This window comes from Struthio camelus, chromosome 11 (assembly GCF_040807025.1).
Source record: "Struthio camelus isolate bStrCam1 chromosome 11, bStrCam1.hap1, whole genome shotgun sequence".
In the NCBI taxonomy this organism is placed as follows: domain Eukaryota; kingdom Metazoa; phylum Chordata; class Aves; order Struthioniformes; family Struthionidae; genus Struthio; species Struthio camelus.
In genome coordinates, this window is record NC_090952.1 from 12,129,490 (window position 1) to 12,143,169 (window position 13,680).

The 13,680-nt window shown below is 44.0% G+C and overlaps 1 protein-coding gene across 19 annotated transcripts in view; it reads left to right on the top strand.

The window, feature by feature from the left end:
• Positions 1–13,680, top strand: part of KIAA1210 (KIAA1210 ortholog) — a 64,109-nt gene that overhangs the window by 14,554 nt on the left and 35,875 nt on the right. For 3 of the 19 annotated variants that reach the window (XM_068957650.1, XM_068957651.1, XM_068957633.1), the window contains exon 1: positions 3,051–3,228. The exons of 5 other annotated variants lie outside the window; for them this stretch is intronic. Coding sequence is in view for 6 of the 14 variants with exons in the window: in XM_068957633.1 (XP_068813734.1) it covers positions 3,167–3,228 (62 nt within the window). In the remaining 8 variants the exon portion in view is untranslated. Of the gene's footprint in view, positions 1–3,049; positions 3,229–8,379; positions 8,439–12,399; positions 12,438–13,183; positions 13,515–13,680 lie in introns of those variants that run through there. 11 more of the 19 variants (XM_068957632.1, XM_009672043.2, XM_068957640.1 and 8 more) reach the window with 9 other exon arrangements.

A 13,680-nucleotide genomic window follows, 5' to 3' on the forward strand; every position in this document is an offset into this window, starting at 1 on the left:
CGCTTCGAATGGACATTTTGAGGAGTGTGAAGTGTTTGCTAGCCGAGAGCAGGGGAGGCAAGGATTTGATTAATCCTTAGAGATCTAGCTGCAAGAGGCTACAAGAAAAGCAGTAGATCTGTTGGACACAAAACATATTTTGAATTGCTGGTGGTGTGTGCATCTCCTAGCACCTCTGCTGTCAGGCTGCTGGCATGTACCCTGTGTACGTGTATATGTTGTAGGAAGTGACTGTGGAAACACTCCAGTGTTTCTAGCTCATTTCGAGTTTCCCCCACTGGATTACTAGTTGCTGTTGGTTACTTTGAAAAAGTCTTTTTTGCAACGATACAGGTAAAAGTGCCTGTAACACAAATAACTTTCTCTCAGATTTCAGGACGTATTTTAGTGCAAGCATTTCTCAAAGACTGGGTTGCTGAGCCTTGCTCAGACTTGCCTCCCTCATTCCCTTTGGAGGAGTTAAGAAACTCGGGAAGTTTAACTCGCTGGGGAAGCTGTGCCGCTACCCCTTCATCACTTCGGCTTGTTTTAGTACTTGACGAGCAGAAGAGCTAGTGGCAGCTCTGCCGCTGTTTGGCTACACAGCTTTGGGTACATCACGTAACTGCTTTCCTGCACTGATTTGCCCATGAAATTAGAGCCATGATGTTTACCAACATGCAAGATTTCACATCTGTACTCAAAAAGCTCAATGTGGAGCCATTTGGAGCTGTGCTAATGATGAAGAATCAGAGCAATAAATAATAAATTCTACCGTGAAGTGGCTTTGAAACTGATATGAAGACAGAGAATCAAAAAGGATTAAATCCTGAGGTGAGGTAATTATTTTTAATGACTGTTTACCAGTCTATGTTTCTTGGAAAGTAAGGGTTTTTGTGCATGGTGCAATGTGTGTTGCTAAACTGCCAGCTCCTGGGAACAAGACTGTATTTGGCCTAAATGAAAACTAACAGATGAAGATTTACATGTTCAAGTAAGTAATTTCAAGACCAAAAACAAACACGTGAAACAAAAAAAAAACCCAAAAGAAAACATATTCTGAAGGTGAAGCTCAGATCTTGAGTGGGTAGAAGAGGGGGAATCTGCTTCATGTTAGCAAAAAATCTCATCTTTTGAAGCTTGTGGGCCCCATTCTACACCAGTTAAAATGATGACATTCTTCCAAAGCCATGAGGATTACACCCTTCCACTGGACTTAGGGATTGGGCCTTCCCACTGGATTTTGTGCCATTTGATCTCTCTTGCTTTTAAATTGAAATGTGATTTTCTGATGAGGTTTCCTTTATTTCTTACTATAAATGTTTCTGTTGGCAGCATTTTCTGAACTAAATGCCAGTCCGATTTCAGATGAAATCCTGCATCCAAGGTTTTGTACCTCAAGCCAGTCAGAACGTTTCCCTAGTAATCTCTGGGAATTCCTTCTGGTGGTTGTTACCCTATAACCGTAGTCTTGATGTTGACCTTTTTTGTGGGCTTTCTCTGCTGGGTGGAGGCTAGCGCTTGCTAGCTAGCCTTTGCCTTTTTGAGTTAGGAGTTCAGCATGGTGTCATTGTGCCAAATGCAGTAATTCAGGACAACAGTGAAACTCATTTAGGTAAAACTGTAACTATTGTTATTGCACTTTTACTTTGTCTTTTCCAGAGACAGAGAAAAACTGTCCTCTTGAGGCCGGGTTTGATTTGCAGTTATTCTATGGAAAACGTTAAACTTGGCTGTATATACAAGCTTTCTCTTTTCTTTTCTGCTAAGTGGGAACTTAAATATGATTTTGTTCCTGTTTATGATGGCCATGCATTTACTGTCATTTGACATTTGTGTGATGTGTCTTTCCTTTATATACGGGACTTCACAGAGAATAAAGAAATGGAATTGTCCTTTCATAGTTTTCAAGTTTCTACAGCATTATGAAACTGCTCTAACAGAGGGGGCTAGGGGACTCCTAGGCCAGGCTGCAGGAGACCTCCTCCAAGCTGCGTTTCTCAAACTTCATGTTTCTCTGAGGAGAAAGCTGTTAAAATATTTTTTCCTAGTAGTCCAGAAGAACTGGTCCACCTTAGAGTTAGTCTTGCTAGTCAGCACTTTTAAGAGACGCTCATTAGGAATGCTCTTACAGTACTCCTTCTTGCTGTATTGCCAGACCCAAGTATTCAAATACCATGTGCTAGCTGAGAAATATGAATAAGTGTGGTTTTCTTCTGATCTTTCAGGAGTCAGTGTCTTTCCTTTCCAATTATGAGAGTACGACTTTACTGCATTAAAATATGCATGCATTTTTTTAAATCAAAAGCTGAGATTCTTACCAAGGCATGTAACAGGAACAGGCTAACACTTTATTGGTGGCTGCTGATGCTCCCCGGTTGTGTGCAGGCAGCACACGCGATATCTTGCCTCACCTCTCCGCTTTTACCTCAAGAGGAGTCATTAACTGCTCTTTTATGCAAATTCATTTGCATATGAATTTAATGCAATGTAGTATCAGAAATGTGTGCAGCTAGGTTGTCCCCAAGCCTTGGGTCACCCCAATGAACGTAGCTGCAACCCAGCATTAAATGGTGGGCATTTTCCTCCCTCCACAGTCAGTGAGGGCCCCCTTAGCCGTGGCTGTGAGTAACAAGGGAACAGTACTCTTCGGTGCATCGTGGCACCTAATGTGCAGAGTGGCTTGTTAGAATAGATTGTGATTTACAGAGAGATGGGATAATGACTCTTCTGGAAGGTCCCATGCACCCCTTACGTGCTGGAGAATGACTACAGTTTTTAACGGTTATCTCAGCCATGTCGCAAGTATTTTCTGTAGCCTTTTTCTGTTTAACAATATACTCCTCGGGGCTTCTTCACATCCTAATTACAACCAAGCTTCTCATTAGTCCCACAGGGAGACAGAATCAAATGCCATATGGTATTTTACACTTAGGATGCTGTGCTTACCAAGAGCTGGAAGGAGACAGGAAAAGGGGGAGTTAACAATTCGTAACCATTTATGGAACAAGCACAGCCCTCCTTGGACCCAGTTCAGCAGAGTCTGAGGGCCTCAGATCAGGAACTTTATCTGGCTAGTAATTGCATCGGCATGCTGGCTTTCTTGAGCGTGTGTGCGGGCATTTGGTGAGCAGGATACGAAGCTGCAGAATCTTTGTGCTGGCATCCACGCGCAAGGATGAATTAAATGCACGTACGCCTCCCAGGAAGGACCATGGCTGGATTCTACAGTTGCCTGAAAAGTAAAAAGTAAGTGTGATGCTGAGCCCTCCCCTCCACCTTTCCAAAGTGAGCCGAGCCTAGTGGGTACTTTAAAATTCAGTCTCTGTTCTACTGCATCAGCAGCTCTGAACAAAGTGCTTATGCCTTGATCCCGAAGTACCATTCTGAGTACAAAAGTGCAAAGAATCAGTTCTGACTGAAAAACCAAACTAATGAAAATTGAGCAGGTTTTTTCCTTCAGGTGTAAGTACCGTGGCAAACACTAAATATTGACAAAGGAATTAAGAACCTTTTCTTGTCTAATTATAGCAAGAGGGAAAATACCCTCTTCCTTACTGATTAGCTACATTGATTATATGTTAACAAATAAAAAGAGAAATACAGAAATGCACATTGGCTTTTAAAAATGCTCTGCTACAAACCCGACATTATATACTCTCTGAGAACTTGATGTGCTCAGTTTTTGTATAAGCAACCTGAGGTTTGTTGCTGTGATTGCTCCCTGTTGAGAGATTTGGTTTTATTTAAAATAAATATTTTGATTGCTTCACTGTCATGTTCTATTGGAGCAGGCTGCAAAGGGAGAAGAGGATGGGACAATGCGCGTTTGTATTTGTGCTTTAAACAACCATGAAGACACATTTTATTTTTCCCTCGGACATTCTCCCTGCTAAGGAATGGAATGAAATTCTCAGCTGCAAAAGCTGAGCAGTGGTTTTTGATAATGTTTTTCATCAGCAGACTGTAGAGGGCTCTATTCTTGCATACAGGATAGGACTGAAGAGAGAGAAAATTCACAGTGAAAAGGCTCACAAAGTAGTATCTTGAGGCTTAAGATATTAATTATGACATTTAAATGGATGGATGAAGTCCTGGTTGGCAGAGGAAAAAAACTCCAGTTCAAAAATGAAGCCGTCAATTCAACTCTTTCTCCTTCTCCCTCTCCTAAAGGTTATATCCTTCATACCACCAAATTGTCTCATATTAATTTGATGGAAATACAGATTTTCAAAGGCACTCAATTCCTATTGGATTTCAGTTAGCATTTTCATCCCATTTTGACTCTTCTCCTCCTTTGAATTTCCTAACAGTGTCTCTGAGAGGGATCTAAATATTTGGGAAGTAAGTCTACCTTAGATGAAGAAGGAGGGTGTGATCACAACTAACAAAAACCCTGAGAATGAGACCTGATGAAGGCAGAGGGATTGGCACTTGTATTTTATTGTGTTGACAGGGAAAATCAATTTACGCTGTTTCATTTACGTTAAGTTGTTTTTCTCCAATGTCTTCCAGAATCTAACGCGCTTAAAGCAAACTTGGAAAGGTGGGAGAAGCTAAAAAGGATGAGTAGATGAGACTTCTTTCACAAGGCATATGATCACTTCTTTTCTGGTGGATCTCCACCTCTTTAATAAGAATTAATTTGTTTTCTCCAACAAATTCTTCTTTTTTGTTACTCTTTAGTTAGGTCTCAGCACTGGGTGTCTATTCAGATTATATTCCTCAACGTGTTGTTTCAGCCGTGTGATAAGTTCCCAAGTAGATTAGTGCAGCTATTAATACTTGGCAGTCTTTACAGATTTTATATGCTGCTTTGGCTGTGATTATTGGCAGTTAAAATGAGTCTAAGATGTTAAGTAAAAGTGATGTTTGGCACCTGAGATTAGTTTTGGATGAAATTTGTTGGGAGTTTGACATGAAGAGTTTGTCTTTCTGGACAAATGGGTCATTGGAATAGCTTCCCCAAACGCTCACGTGGACCTTCTGCCTGGAGCGGTTAGTTTGCTTTGTGAATGAAAGTTATTCTGGAATGAAGTGACTTTTATATTTTAAACTGTTGGCTTGGGTACCAGCAGTGATTTAGCCAAAGCAGCACAGAGTTCAGCACAGGCTGTAAAACCTGCCCCAGAAGCTGGGAGAGGGTCCGTCCAGGGCTGTGAGCTGCTGGCTCTAGCTAAAGCACCTGGGCTATTTTAAAAGTTGCCCTGAGTAGCTCTCTGCTCTGCTGCTGTCACATCTACCTGCGCTCCCCCACGTTTTGCAAGGGGAAGCAAAGGCTCTGCCTTTGTGCACTGCAACAGTGTCTGTCTGAATCTGATCTTGCCACAGTGTGTCCTACCCCTCTGCTTTGTTCATGCTCTTTTTATGAGATGTCACATAGGGGGAAAAAAACAACCCAAAGCCTTATCCGGCTACTTCTTCACCACAGCCCCAAGTGTGGCTGCCACTCCACTGAAATAAAAGTGGTAGGTTGCTTTCATATTTCTCTTTGAAGAGCACCTGCAACCTGCATAGTCCCAGATTGTTGTTCTTCCAAAAATTTTGTAGCTCATCCGTGTTGAAAAATTGTGTTGTGCTTGGCCCTAGTATGATGTCAGAAAAGACTATCAATTCTGGCCAGAAGCGATGCAGTTTTCTAAAGCTTGTGAAGGAATCTGTTCATAACTGTCTTTCAGTTTTTGATACCAGCCAAATATAGAGTTGTGAGCTGAAAATGTGGTTGCTTGAATAATAAGGTTCACTGATGGTCAATGCAAACTGCCAATTTCCAAAGACAAATACAGTATGTTAAAAGTTATATAAAATATTTGGCCGAAGACCTCGCATACCAGCTCAGAAATGGTTTCTATGACAGACTATAAGAAAACGTATTTAACTGATCTGTATTTAACGTGGTCACTCCAGATTTCATGGTGCCTTTCACAAGCAGTCCCAGAATTATGGACATATTTCAGTTTGATGTGTGCTGCTGTGCCAATCTCTACGCTTCTAATGGGGTACTGTATTCTTTATTTGCAGTCCAAAATTGTCAAGAAATGCCGATACGCAAGTTCAGCATTTGGATAAAGCAGTTTATCAAGGGACGTATCAGTATAATTTTCAATACATGTTTAGCTTGTCTGAGATGAAAGACACTGCATAGTTTAAATTATGTTATGACCATGCCTTTTGGTGAAGTTTGTTTACTGGATTAGGTGCTGTTGCTTTATTGCTGTACCTTGTGTTATTGCCTGTTTAGATGAGCGTCAGAAAGAGATTTCAGAGTTTGCTGGGATTGTTGCAAAGATGGGATAGTGCTGCCTGCTTGGCTGAGAGTGAACTAAGCCGAGATGGCTGTTGTCTGCACCCTTCCCTCCCCTCCTGCTCCCTTGGCCCCATCCTGCTTATTGGAGGGGTTCACAGGGGAGGGAGCGCTAGGAGTCCCTGCATCCTAGGTGCGTAATACATTTTGTACAGCTTTTTTATCTATGTAAGCTCCTTAGAGCCTTTGGTTCCCTGTCCATAGCAAACAGCTGCTGTTTTAGCTTGGACACCAGCAAGTGAACTGGAAGGGGTTGAAAGCACAGTTGATGGCTACTGAAGTAGCGACTTGGCGCTATGGGGAAGGGAAGCAGTTTAAAACTGTTGGTTCTTCTCTGTCAGCAGCTCATTCGCTTCCTGTGGCATCCCTTGCCTTTCGGAGCCACGAAATCACAGCGGGGCCCAAGTAGCTGTGTTTGCCGACTCTCCACAGTACGCGAAGTTCTGCTCTTGGGCACGTGTTTAGACGTGGAGCCCCGAGAGCATCTCTCCAGGGCTCACGGACCATTTAAAGTGAGACACCGAGTTCCCTGGCCATCCCCGTCTGCAGCGTCCCCCTGCATACCTGGCTTTGGCTCCTCAGCAGTCCCTAGGCTCATTTAGGAAGGCAGCCGTCAGGAGGCAGTGCAGTTTGGAGTCAGTGGGTGCTGCCGCAGAGCTGGGGCAGGCACCCGACAGCAGTACTTACTGGAGCTACTGCCACGGCCCCTTGGTGATCTGGGGTCTGTCTGTGCAGCCGATCAGTTCTGGTGAGATAAAATGCTTGCAAACAAATATGTTTGTTTACTTGTCTTTTTTGTACACCTCTTCAACACATTATTTCCCAGGGAGGACAAGAGTCACTCACTAACGGTTTTTCTGTGGCTTTTTTTGAGATGAAAACATCTGAGGATAGAAGGTGGCTCCTATCCAGGAAAGCACATTCACCAGAGCAGAGAGAATCCTTGGATCCCGACAGAGGCGACAACAGCAGATTTCGAGAAAGGGCTTACAGAGGAAGCAAGGGGCGAAGCATTGAACAGGAAAAGGGGTGTGCTTTTGTAGAAAGCGGAGAGTTCCCATAACCGGAGCCAAGTCAGAGAGGGTGAGCTGAGCTGAGCTGAAAGGACTCCCCAGGCAGTACGGGTCTCTCGGGTAATCTTGGAACACACGACTTTTGAGCTTGTTCCTGTATGTGGCGATTGGTGGGCATTTTGTCTTCTGCCCACAGGGACTGTTCACCGCCCTGCCTGGTATTACATGTGTATAAACTTAAACTGTATTTTCTCACACAAGTATAAATGGAGAGGGTGAACAAAAGCAGTCAGGCGATGGTGGAGCTGTGGTACTGCAGGCGGCTGGGCACGATCAGTACAATAGTGTTGTATTATTAACCAAAAGATCAGCTCTTTCTATTTGTTGATTCATTCCATTTGAGTCATCTCTGTGCAAGAAGTTCAGCTGAGGCTTAGGATGGCCAGCGAGTCACTCCACCTCTCCCAGTCCTTCTCACGCTGTTCACACTCCTCTCTGGACAGTGTTGATTTTAGCAGCCACAGCGATGTGGTGCATTGGCTGGCTGTAAGCAGAGGAAATCCCGGCACGCGTGCCCCTCTGCTTGGCTTCAGCAGAGCAGCCCTTTCCCCACCACCAAGGTACTGAGTATTTGATGGGTGAGCACCTCTAATGCTGCCTATCCTACTTCTCTTGCACTGGAGCAGAAACTTCTCGGTTTGGGACAATCCTCTGGACGTGATTCTCACTCTTATGCACCATTTGGCTGTCAGTTTTTTGTCTACCTTATTTTACTAGACTGAGCCATGAAAACATCTTGTCATAATTTTGCCTGTTGTTCTCTCCCTTAAGCAGAAACTTCTACTGCTCATTGTCTAGCTTTGTACTCTTCCAGCCATCTGGAGAGATTAATTTGTCATTTCCTCCTTGTACAGAGGATCCTTGAAAATTTAAAGCTGTGATGTGAAGACCTAGAATTGGTTTTAAAAGCGGAAATTTGGCTATAGATACTTATGACAAAAATGTACTAGATCCAAGCTGTGCTTTCAGTAGATAACCTAAGTGAGCTGGTGTACAGCAGCTGGAGCTGATTATCAGCCAAACTTGGGTAACTCCGAGATGAATCTGCTTGAGGGGAGACAGGCAACAATTCTCATGATGAGGTAATTCTGAAGGTTGATTTTGTTTTGTTTTCTCTTAAGGGTTACTGCTGTTAAACAGTTGAGCACAAGTTGCATAGGTGCGTACCAAAAGCTCCACTCTAAAATCATGTAAGTTTATAGGTTTGAGCTAAATCTGTTGCAGTTTCAAGCTTGGTAAAACTGTTATGGGTCAAGCAGTTAGCCAGTGTTTTGAATACAGCAAATACTAACTGCAGATCTTTTTATATCTTCTTGTTTTATTATTAATAGATATTTGTATTGAGAGAGCAGGTGGCCCTTCATGGCTTCATTGTGGGAGTCACTGTTTAAAGTCGGTCATTTAATATCTTGTCAGGGTTTGCTTGCAGATGCTGAGCTGTCACAGTTCATCACTGTGTTAAGAGTCAGGACTGTGCGAACATCTCCGCGTTTCAAACATGCTGTACAGGAAAAAGTTGAGGCCTGGGCCACACACACATTATTCATTTTTTAACTGTATCGTGATACCAGTGCATGCTGCTGCGTATCTGTAGGTATAGTGGCACCAAGGTATCCTGTGGCGTAGTGTATTGTGTAATGATGCTGTAGCCCCTTGGTATCTTTGTCACTGGGGGATGTCACTTCACTGGGGGATGTCACTGGGGGGTGTCACTTCATCGAGGGGGAAGCGATTTCAGTCAAAGCAGGATAACTTTGCTGTGCAAAGACGCCTGATTTTGCTTTTTAACCATCCATGCCAGAGTTAAGGCGGCATTCCAGCTTCACATTTTTGTGGTGGTTGTTTCTTTTGGCCTCAGAGTTCCAGGGATCTGGTGCTAATTAGTGAACTAAATGTTTGACTTTTATTCATGATGAATTCACTTATGCTTATTCATCCTAAGAAAGGTAACTGTGCGCATTTGGCAGGCCTTCTAAGTGTCACTCATCTAACAACATAGTTCTGGTCCACAGGGAAGTTCAGAGGCAAATGGGATGTATTTTGAACACTCTAGCGCAGAATATGATGTGGACGTTGTGTTAATCATCAAACTGTCTGTATATGGGGGACAATAAAAATCTGAAGGAGGTGCAGAGGACTTGTTTGCTGATTCACTACAGCAATCAAACCACTTTTGATCCTCTCAGTTTTGTGAAAAGAATGTTCCAGAAGTTGAAATTTCATTGTTTTCCTTCAAAAAATGCAATCTGTCTTACTGCTACCTTCTTTCCTTGTAGCCCTTGGCCTGCTAAGACCTTACAGATGTCGGTCCCCGTATGATTTTTTTCCCCAGTGCCCTGCTGTCAATACCCTTCTTGCAGCCCTTGCTGTCTTTGCTGTTCCCCTCCTGGGACTTTCTACTGTTACGTACCCGCTCTGCTCCCTGGTGCTATTGCCTTCTTCAAAACACAGTTTGATACTCCATTTGTGCAAACCAGCAATAGCGCAGATCTTCTTACTTTGGCTCTGTTTATTTACTCTAACGGGGAGTCCCACCCCTGCTTCCTTCTTTGCTAGCTTAAATGTTTTTTTCCTGGGCATTATAATTCCCATTTGAATTTAACCCTCAGCTTCTTGGGGTTAGGGATTTGAGTTCCTACGTCTCTTGACTGCCCCAAAGTCTGAAAAATTAAACATAATGAACATGAAGTTGCAAGCATGGGCCACGTGTTCCTTTTACAACTTCTTTGGGGATGCTGAGGCTTGTGTGACTTGCAGAGAGGTGTTTGTAGCTGGAATCTCAGAAACGCAGAATCCCTTTTAAGCGGCTGCTCACACTAAAGAGAAAAGTCGGTAAATACTTCTGGGAGAGAGATGACTCAGGCATTGGTTTAAACACATGAATGATCTCCCTTGGCTGTAAGGGGCCTTCATGTGCTTCAAGTTAAAAGGGCGCTTCGGGAGCTTGCTAACTTGAGGCTCCAGAGGGAGCAGCCAGGAAAGAGGAGCATGGACAGCAGAAGGTTTCCCTAAAAGCAAGGAAGGGAGACCCTCAAACTCCAAAGGAGCTCGAGGAGAAGAGCTCCTTTTGTAAGCCTAGAAGCTGCCCTAGGCCTTCCCGTGGCTCTGGCTAAGACCAGCGGCCAAAATGGGATCTGAATTCCAGAAATACCCACAGGCAGTGGAAGCTCCTGGGGTTTCTCCAGCCAGACACAGTGTGTTTCAACATAGGAAGGAGCTGGCCTTGCTTTTATTTCTCTGTGTGTACAGGCAGTAGACGTTGCCCCAACAGTGTTTGGGGACTTGAAGAGAGATTTCCTGACCTCGCTGCCAAAGACAGCTTCTGAGACCACAAAGCCTGCATTTTATTTGCTCTTACAGCCAAAAGATGGCTGACTGTTTTTATGACAGTTTGATCCTCAAAGTGAACATTTATAGTACAGTTAGCCCTGGAGATTTCTGTTAGCTTCTTCTCTTTTCAGTGCAGTTTGAATTCCTGAGCACTAAATGTCTATATTAAATCCTTTTGGAATCAGATGTGCCCTGGGCAGCTTGATCTATCTGATTTTTATTTTTTCCTGTCCTAAAGCTATTCTTTAACCCACAAATTGAGGGATAAGTGACCATTTTGGAAAACCCTATTAAAAAAAAGCTTTGACATACCCTAAGGTCACATGTTTCGGTTCTGGCATTCAATTTGCTATTGTTTGAGCACCATTTTCCCTGCAATGTTCAGACAGCTTAGTTTGTTAAAAAGGTCTCCAGATTCTTTCTTTCAGGCCTAGGATGCAGCGATTCTCCTGATTTTGTGTGAATAGGATCTTGGAAACCAATGTGAAATTCAAATACAGGGGCACGGTAGGTATGTAGGTCACTCTTGTAAAATTTTAGGATTTTTGTTATTTATTATTTGTACAGTGGTAGCACGTTGTAGTGATGTCAACTGGAGGGACTCTGTTGTGTCTCCCCTTGTGGTGGTAGTGCTTAGCCCCTCTGTAGGGCTCCTTAGGTTTTCCAAGTATTTCAGTATGACCCCTGGGATTCCACAAGTGAAGAAACTCAAAGCTGAGCAATAAATAACTTGCCTACTTTCAGTAGTCCAATAATTTTCCCTGTTACCCAGTGAGAAAGCCAGGGAAAATGGACAGTTCTGCTGAGTACCAGTCCAGTAGTCTCAGTCTGCTAGGATATATTTAAAAAATGAATTCTGTCTCAAAGACTTTACTGTCTAAACTAATGATTGTCACCTTCACAGTATGCAGATACAATGCAGACAATTTCCATGGAGTTTTCTCAAACGTGCAGTTTTTCAAGCTCTTGTAGAGCATCCTGAAGCCAGCTGACAGGAGACTGCTTTTCTTAGCTACCTTTCACTGACCCTGGTGAAGCAGCCCATGGACTCCCAGGGCCTTTCACACCATAGGTCGAACATCAGTCATCCAGCTTTGTTCTGGGAGGCTACAAGTGGAACGATATGAATTAGGGGTTTGGAGAGGGGGTTAAAAGTGCACATATAATCTAGAAAACAGTGGACAAATAGGCTCACCATCCAGGTTTGGGGAAGGGAAGAGGAAGTGTATTTGTTGAATTTACACATGGCGAGGCAGAGACAGTAAGCTTTATTTTTATTCCCATGCTTGGCTCTCTGGCACCTTGACTGTGCTAGCATGGGGCACATCTGTTGTTTAGTGATAGTGGCTTGACATTTCCTGTTGCTTTACTCTTGAAACTGTTTCCAAAGGCAGTAATGCTTACTGGGTGTAACTCCATAACTGACAAGGCAGTTCTTGGTGATGTCCTTGTTGATTTTAAATGCATGTTCCCCTTCTCCCCCCGCCTCCCCCCCAGCCCGCGACTGTTCAAAATGTATCCATGTCCAGTAGGTCTGAGAGGGTCTCCTACTGCTGGCAGTGTGCTAGTTCCTTAGTGTGGTTGCTGGATGACTTTGCTGCTGCTTTTACTTTTTAGGAAGAGTGGAAGAGCCTCATTCCAGCTGTTTCCTGAAATTTCCCTGGAGTGGTAGTTTAAAGAAAAGGAATTACTACAAAGGAGAAGCACGGGCTTATTCCTATGCTGATGCCACGTGGTGCAACTCAACCAAAGTCAGTTAATATACATTGCTTTACAGTGGAGGCAGTCTGGGCCTAAAATACTGGCTGAGCTCTTGCCTGTGCTCACATGGCGACTATGTTTTTGCCAGTCTTGATTTGAGCAAGGTTCTGTCATGTTTCTCCTGATTTGTGCAGACCTGGAAATGCACTGCAAAATTTATGCTATAAATTGTTACTGGGGGTAGGCTAAGCAGAAGCATTTTTCTTACCTTTTGCTCTGCCTGTTGTCTGGGCAGATGCAAACTTGCAGTAGGGATCCCTGCACTGGCAGCAACTGCACAAGGTCACGCTAATAAGCACTGCAGACTAATCAGGGGTGTGAGGGCTGCTTGAGGTACCAAGCCTGACATAGCTTAATCTGTCTGGTGTGGGTGCCGAGTGCTGCAAAGCCATCGTAGTTTGGACGTAGATTCAGCCTTGCCAGCTGAGCACAAACTAGCAGCTACGCTGCTGCTGGTACCTGCCGCAGGTTTCAGCCGACGTGGGTGTGTGTACACACGCTGCGGTCGTGTCCCCGCGTGCCAGGAGAGCTTTCTGCAGTGATCTGGGAAGTGACAGGGTTGCTGAGAGGGAGTGAGTCTTGTGGAGATGGGGCAGGATGCAGGGGACAGGGACATCTCCCAGGTCCTGGACTGGTAACAGCAGTGCATGTGCATTTCCACTCTGTTTTCTGTAGTAGCTTGGGAACGTTTTTTTGTCTCATTTGCCCTTCCCCCTTCTTATCCTTTTGGCTTCTCACACAATTACAGACTGAGCCTGTGTGACTGTATGAAAGGCATTTCCTCCTGTTACTTTTTTTTTTTAAAGTCGGCTTCAGCCCACCAGCTGCTTTCCATTAGCGTTACACACACATGCTCACTGGGAGGGCAGCGCATGATACTCCGGGCACTGCTGAATAGCAGAAGTCCTTCAGAAACGCTGTCAGACAGGCTCCTCAGAGCAGGCTGTAGGTAAAAGGAGTTCAGCACGTTGGGACCTGTCTTCTGGCAAGCCTTCTCTGTGAAGCGAAGGCGTTGGGACGGAGGGCTGTGAGGGGTGTGTTGTCCGAATGCAGTGTGGAAGCTGTGAGTAGGTCTCTTTTATGTGAACAGTTGTTTGCTCTGGATATCTCTTCAAGGGTAGGAGCTGAGTGTTATCTGATGCTGTTTGATCCTGGGAGAGAGTATTTTTATTGATATTAAATATTGTCAGGCTGCTTATCCAGACTTCCTGATAGCTATTATTAGTGTGTTGT